At 40.3% G+C, this 7190-nt stretch overlaps 1 protein-coding gene across 1 annotated transcript in view; it reads left to right on the top strand.

Moving 5' to 3' along the window:
- Positions 1 to 1534: 1534 nt before the first annotated feature.
- Positions 1535 to 7190, top strand: part of ANKRD17 (ankyrin repeat domain 17) — a 55703-nt gene continuing 50047 nt past the window's right edge. The window contains exons 1-3 of the mRNA XM_009324895.1: positions 1535 to 1558; positions 1962 to 2135; positions 6501 to 6654. Coding sequence (XP_009323170.1) covers positions 1535 to 1558; positions 1962 to 2135; positions 6501 to 6654 — 352 coding nt within the window. The remainder of the gene's footprint in view (positions 1559 to 1961; positions 2136 to 6500; positions 6655 to 7190) is intronic.

Genomic DNA, 7190 nt, shown 5'->3' with positions numbered 1-7190 from the left:
AAAATTTAGCAAATTCTAAAATTGTAATTGGTGCCTAGTAAGCGGCAAAAGTCATGGGAGTCATCTGACAAAAGTTGAGAAACAGATCTGCTGTTGGATTGTTAGTCTAGATAGGGGCCAGCCCCAAGAATAAGAAAAAAAATCTGCAGAGAAAATATTTTTTCGTGAAAGGTGTTTTGGGCCTTTTAAAATACTTGTCTGGGCTAGTGTGTTTCATCCAAATCAGGTTTCAGATTCTGTTGTTTATGGAGCTTAAAAGTGCTAAAGCTTAAAAACGTTTCATCCTATTATGTTAATGAGTACGACTTGCTGTTTCACAGCCTTGGAGTTCTGTTGTTTTTCAAGCTAACTGCTAGGCACTTAAACTGGATTTCACTGTTTATTTGATGCTTTCTGAACTGTTTACTACTTTTTTTTGAGCATGTCTTCACGTAAGGCTTCAAGTTAGAGCAATATTATATTGCCTGTTTTCTTATCATAAAAAAACGGCTAACACACAGCTAGGGACTTGCGTTGCTTCCAGGAAGATATTGCTGGATGTTTGGCCAAGGGTGTTCTTCAGGTTCTCGTGAGCGAGTGTTTGGGCTGGGTTAATGACACTGTGTGCCTAAATGTACCATACAGTTAAGCAGCTGTTTGCTGGCCTCTGTCTCTGTGCATCCACTTTCAGATGGCACATGTTACAGTAATATGATCTTAATTTTTATAATTTAAATGGCATGTAGGGTCTTGAATGTTTACTCTGTGTTAATTTCTGTCTCAATGCTGGAAAGCAGTAGCACATAAATACTGTGTGGGTGCAGGATGGCCTTAAAGAGAAGGACTAGGGAAGTGGAAGCAGCAAAATGTACTCCTGGGCTTTTGAAATCGGGCAGGGAACCTGAGATAAGAAGAGAACCTGAGATAAGAAGGAGAAAATGACTTTTTACAGGCTTTTCTTAATGCCTCTGGGTTGTCCTTGTAGCACAGCTGTGACTGAGGAGAAACTGTAAAACAGGGATAAACAAATGCTAGAGATGCTCTGTAGATTAATGACCAGAGCTATTCATGGCAGCTATGTACTGATTAGATGGATAAATAATGGGTTTTTGTCATACTGCAGTAAGGGCTTTAGTAGGTGGTAGATGCTGGAAATGAACTGTTTTCTGCCGTTGTTCATAAATTAAAGTTTAAATAGTTGCTTTTATTGTTCTCTAATATTGATAAAGTTTGGCTAATCTTAAGCGCTCTGGTAATGCTTTGTGGGCGACTGTATTGATGTGAAGTGTAAATATTACAACGTGTTCGATATGCATGAAACGAAGGAGTTCAGACGCTGAACCTAGTGACACTTTAAAGGTACCAAAGTCACGAGCGTAACAAAAAAGCTTAGCTTGGCTGTTGGGTTCTTTCTTTGCGCGGCATCAAACAAGATTAAAACTAATCAGTGAAGCTGTGCAATATCATCAGAGTTGAATCATGTTGTGGTCAGATGTGTAGTCCTGGTATTTTGTGTTTTAATGTGTATGAAGAGTTTTCATACTAAATTGCCAATATGTGGCGGGTACTTCCGCTGAGAGTAAGACTAGAGTTGCTGTCATTTTAGGCTTGTAATGTTAATTTAGGTATTGTATACCAATACAGGTGACTTGACTAGCTGCATACCTCAGTTGATGATGTGGTCCTAGAGCAGTTATTTGGTGTTGAGGACTGGATTTCTATCTCAAAGTGTAGAAGACGTGAAGAGAGTTGTTTCTATCTCAAAGTGTAGAAGACGTGAAGAGACAGGTGGAATGTATCTTGTCTCCCTTCCTCCCTCCCTCCCTCCCTGGCTTGACATAAAATTAGGAAGACCGTATTCTGTGTTTAGCCTTGTAAGTAGTAAAATTGAAATCAATAGGTGACTGACTGCTTCCCTTCCAATCCTTAATGCATGGGATTTTTTGCATGTGTTCATTTTTTTTTTCTTTTTTTCTGAGCAGAAACTATGGGAGGAAGTTTATTGTTTGACCTTAGTTTACACCTGTGTGAGACCGTGTGGAGGCATTTGTATGGACTTGGAAGACACTGGTATGGGGATATGTGGGTATGTCTACACCAGTGTGTCCGTGGTGGGATCTATGCTGATGGCAGTTTTATATGCATACGGCTTGATGGTGAGAGACTGATGAAGTTCGAGTTAGTGTCAAGAACTGAATTATGTCTCTAGTTGATCTAGCATTACACAGTGGCAAGAGCCATGCCAGTTAGATCAAAGTAACTCAGTTGCACTTTTTTGTGCTCTAACCTGGCATTTATTAAACTGTATGTTCAGTATCGGGTATTGGGCAGTCAAAACATAAAATCATTGACATCTTGCAGGGCTGTTTTCAGGGTGTATGGACATAAGTCCTGGTGTATCGGCTCTTACCTGGTTGAGATGTCTGTGTGTCCATGTACCAGATGGCAAAACGGTACTAAAAATGCACAGGTACTGTTCTTCACGAAAGAAAAGATACAGCCCCGCCCATAGAATGGTTTTTGTAAAAAGTTACACCTTCTGATTCTGGTCTGGTGAAGAGGACGTCCCTTGATGTTATGTTTCCTACCTGATAGGGAAAAGAAAAGGAGCAAACAGATCACCCCGAGGTGGGAGGAGGAAAGAACAGGTGGGGTTTAGAGTTTGTACTTCAGAAAATGGAGAAAACAAAATGCGTAGGTCTGTGTGAGTGCATGCGCACAACGGCGTGCCTTGTGGGAGCCTGGGAGCGTGCATGGGGAAGAGGACAGAAGAGGTCGCTGAGGGAGAGGACGAGTGTGCAGAACCCAATTTGATGTTGTTGCAAAGCTTTGCTAAGTAGGGAAGAACTGGTCTTTATAATGAGAGGTGATAAAAGCACGTAATGTTGCAAATTTAAGTTTAGTCTAGTTTACAAAGCTTGGAAAATTTAGAATGACCTTTTTGCCTAGAAAAATAGGACTCGGAACATATGCTAAGGTACTTGTAACATGAAATTTCCTTGAGGGTGACATTTATATACCTGTTAACACCGTGCTTTACTAAGCCATTTTTTAATTTCTTTTTACAGTTGTATTCAATGCATCAAAACTGTAGTCTGTTCTGTTTGAGAGTAGTCAGAACTTGGCAGTTTTGTTCTCCTAGCATCTTTTTTTGATTGTAGAAGCATCAAATACACTAGAAATGATTACGGGCAAAGTAAACTTGAGCAAGTACAGAACATGAGATTTTAATTGCAGGATGAGAGAGGAAGAGAAATCTTGTAAAAGGCCTTCTGTTGGGGACTGTCCGAACAATTGGATTATGTCAGAGTATTGTTAGATCAGAGAAATACTGACTGAGAACGCAGATTAAATTTTCTGATATGTAAGGTGGAGCATTTGTGTACTAGTCTACACGTTTTTTTAGTTAAGGGAAATAAAATACGTCTGAAGACGGTTAAAGGAAATGTCTGTTTACTTGGCCTGGTAAATGGAAATGCTTTGTCTTTAGTTTGTAGCTTCTGTAGAGAAGGCAGTATTTACTGAGAAACGAAAATGGAATTTTTCATTTATACCAAAATACAGTTTTATTCACCACTGTTAGGTGCTGTGGCTTCTATCACTATCGCCCTGTATGGCGTTCTGTGTCATGTTGAACAGGCTGAAAAGACAAGACTGTAGATCTAATGAAACTCTTAAGTTAAAAGGCAATTGTGAGAATACGGAAGAGTGTAACTGGAGGCTTGATGAGAAGTTCTGCAAGCCGCAGGTTGACCGTGTGTCTCTTCTACGTTAGAAAAGGAAAGCCAGCTGTATTTAATGTCATAAAATAGTCTAAATTTGTTACTTAATAAGTTAATTTCTTGAGATGTTGCTCTGAAATTATTTAAATGACAGCACAGATATAAACATTTTCAAAACTTGATTGCAAGAGAGGTTTTCTCCTGGTAACTTGTGGTTGTCTTGGCGCTGTATTGTTTGTAGGTGGATTGCTTTTTCTCCCCGTTCTCCTTGTGTTATAGTTGGGTTTTTTTAATCATACCACGCTCATATTCTTAGCTGGAAGGAAAATAGCGAGATTTTTCCATTTGAAACTTAAACCGCGTGAAAGACCTAATTTGAGGGGAGAGGATATGAGTGGGGGAGAGAAGTTATCCTATTCTGACTTTTTTCTTAGCAAATATTTCATAGTGTTAGGAAGAACCGTGACCACCTGTTAAATTATCTCGCTCAGATGAGATTTTTTTCAGTTAGTTTAAGTAGTAGGGATTTTGTATGAGTTGGGTGAGCCAAGAAACCTTCTGACTGCTCAGTAGTTTGCCTTTCCAGTGGTGAAATCTGTCGCTTGGCTCCTGAGCAGCGGAGTAGTTCCTTTCTCTTGCTGCTTGCTGCAGCAGGCTTAGTCCTCTGGAAAAAGACAGTTGGCAAGTCCTCAGATGAACCAAAGCCGGCCTAAAAACGGCATTGTAGATGAGATGAGCAGAGCTGGCAGCGACTAGCGAAGGACCCTGGCGAGGCAGGAGTGAACTGTTGTTATGACTGGGGAGGAAACTGGGAGTTGCCTTCACCAGTTTGCCAAACTGGAAAGCTGCAGCCGGTGTGAGTATCACCTGGAAAAAGTATTGCTGAGGAGCGATGTGCAATACTGCAGGACTGTCCTGTTGTCGGCAGTTGTTGACATCAGAGCCACCTTCATCAGCAGCTGGAAGTCATCCCCTTCAGCTTGTGGTGTTCCCAGGTTTAATAAGGAGGGCAAAGAGGCTTCAGATGAGTGGAAGGAGGCTTCAGAGATGCCCTTGGGATGTATACTTGTGTGTTGCCAAAAGCTGTCCGACAGGAGATTTTTGTTTCTCAGTGGTATCGTTGAAGTGATAAATTGAAGTCATTTTGAAAGTAGTTCTCAGCCTCCGTTCTAAACAAACAAAGTGTTTAGGTTCAAGCTATGTGCTAGTACTGTATCCTGGTAAGTTCTGAGCGGGAGGCAGACGGCAGAAGGAAAAGTAGTTGTGTGAGCTTTTCACTTGTGACAAGAGAATAGATTGGAGGAGGGATGAGACCTTTCGGGAGTGCTGAGATGAATTTGTCACTGCTCTGGTTTATCTGCCCACTTACTTTCTTAGGGCATTTATCTGCAGGAATCTGAACTTGTGGTGCTCATGAGACTGCTTTTAAACTTTGGAGATACATGTGCATCTTAAGAATAAAACAAACTACATTTCTATTTCGATGAACTGTATTCCATGTGCAAATACATCACTGCTGTACTACAGACAGCAGTTGCTTTTATCCAAAGATGTTTTTAAGTTTTGCATTATGTTGTAGGGGTGGCTGGCACATGTGGTTTGTTTGTCTGGCAGACTTGCGTTTAGGTTGATTTTGATTTTGGATTTGGATTGGTTTTTTGATTGCTTTTATTTTTCAAGGTGTGGATTTCTGAGGCTGTTGAGCTTTGTAGGGGGGTGTTTAAACTTTGTCTTTATAATCTAATAAATGGTTCGATGGCTAGTTCATAGGCGTAGGGGTATGTTCATGGAACTCCTAGAGGAGTGTCGTCTGTAAACTACTTGACGCAGTCCTCCTTTAACAGGCGGTAAAACACAAATGGATCGTAAGGGTACTAGGGGCTTTTCTCTCTAATATAATTCTCTCTCCCTTAATTTCCATGTGTTTCACAACGAAAACAAATGGAGAGTACAGGGAAGTAGGATTTTTTAGAAGAACTTAAACCTCTCGGGATCTGTGTTCTGAAAAAGGCAGATATAATGGGTTGCATATTCTGTAGGTAATGTTTTAAATAAATGTTTTCCTGAGAAAGATTCTGTGAAACCTTTGTATATTGCATTTGAGTTCATTATACCTGGAACATGTTGCTGGTCTCTTTTTTTTTAAAATGTTGGATTAGGGGACATGAGACTTGAAAGAAGCGAGATAGCTGAGAGAATTTTTCTGCAAGTCAGAAGAAAACAGTTGACACTAAAACAGCGATGCCTGTTAGTTTTTCTGGTTTTGTGTGCTAGTAGAGTTTAATGCCATTTGAGGGTAGGTTACTTCTTTGAAAGTTGACTGGGTTGTGTGAAATAGGATAATTCTGTCTTTGTTATATGTATCTTTCACGCTTTGGGGAGGGGAAAAAAAAACAAACCGACAGCTTGCATAGAAACTCATGGCAGCTACTACCTTTAGGCCTTCTGGGGTGATATCTGTTCTTTCGCTTTTCCCTCCCTCTGCTGAGTTGCACTTGAAAACTGTAGAGTGCAGTGTGGAGATGTGAAGTGAATCTGAAACTTTTCTAGTACATCGTGTGGCTTCTAGCCACAGAGCAAATGGATAAGATGATACGTGCATTCTTTGTATGTGATTTTGGAAAATCTCATTGCTGCCATTGATGAAATAACACCCTTTTGAGTCAACTGAGGATAGTTTGGCTAACAAAGGACTTAAAAAGCAAATGTTTAAGTGATAACTGCCGCTGTGGGGTTTTTGTGTTTTAAGTATATTTTGGTCAGTTATATCATTCTTAAACTAGATCTCTTATTTTTCAGGTGGAATCGTTTATCTTGGATCAGGATGATCTCGAAAACCCTATGTTGGAAACAGCTTCTAAATTGCTTTTGTCGAGTACTACCGATGGTGCTGACCTGAGAACAGTAGATCCAGAAACCCAGGCAAGATTAGAAGCTTTACTTGAAGCTGCAGGTAACTATTCGCGTCCCATACAGGTTTAACCCTGAAGCCCTTACATATGAAACCATACTGGAACCGCTTGCATAAGTCTAATCCATATGAGCATGATAGAAACGCAGAATGTAAGGTGGTGTGAACTCGGTAAGGTTGTGCAAGTCGCTGAAGAGAAAGAAGTTCATTAAAGCATTTCAAATTTTGGAAAATCGGAGTTTCGTGTGAAGGCCGTGCTTCTAATCAGATTTCTCCAATGTTGGATTTCTAAAAGTCTGAGTAAAAATTGACACCCGACCTTGGCTTGCGGCCGTATATCAAAAACTAAATTGCTCAACGAGGCTTTGTTTTGTAACAATTACTGTATGAAAAGCTTTACTAGTTGCTTAAATGAAGTAGTTGTCAAGAGTTGAAAAATAATGCTTCCTGTGGATCGGAGGGTTTCGTTCATGCGCATCACATCTGAGTGCAGCTTTCAAATTAGTGTTGTAAACAGTTAATCCCTTCATTTTGGAAGCTGTAGTTCGTTATGCTCGGAATGTTTCTGCCAACAGATC

The sequence above is a fragment of the Pygoscelis adeliae genome, unplaced genomic scaffold (assembly GCF_000699105.1).
Source record: "Pygoscelis adeliae isolate BGI_AS28 unplaced genomic scaffold, ASM69910v1 Scaffold316, whole genome shotgun sequence".
NCBI lineage: Eukaryota > Metazoa > Chordata > Aves > Sphenisciformes > Spheniscidae > Pygoscelis > Pygoscelis adeliae.
The sequence above is the reverse complement of the archived record's forward strand: the minus strand, read 5'-3'. Positions and strand labels throughout refer to the sequence as shown.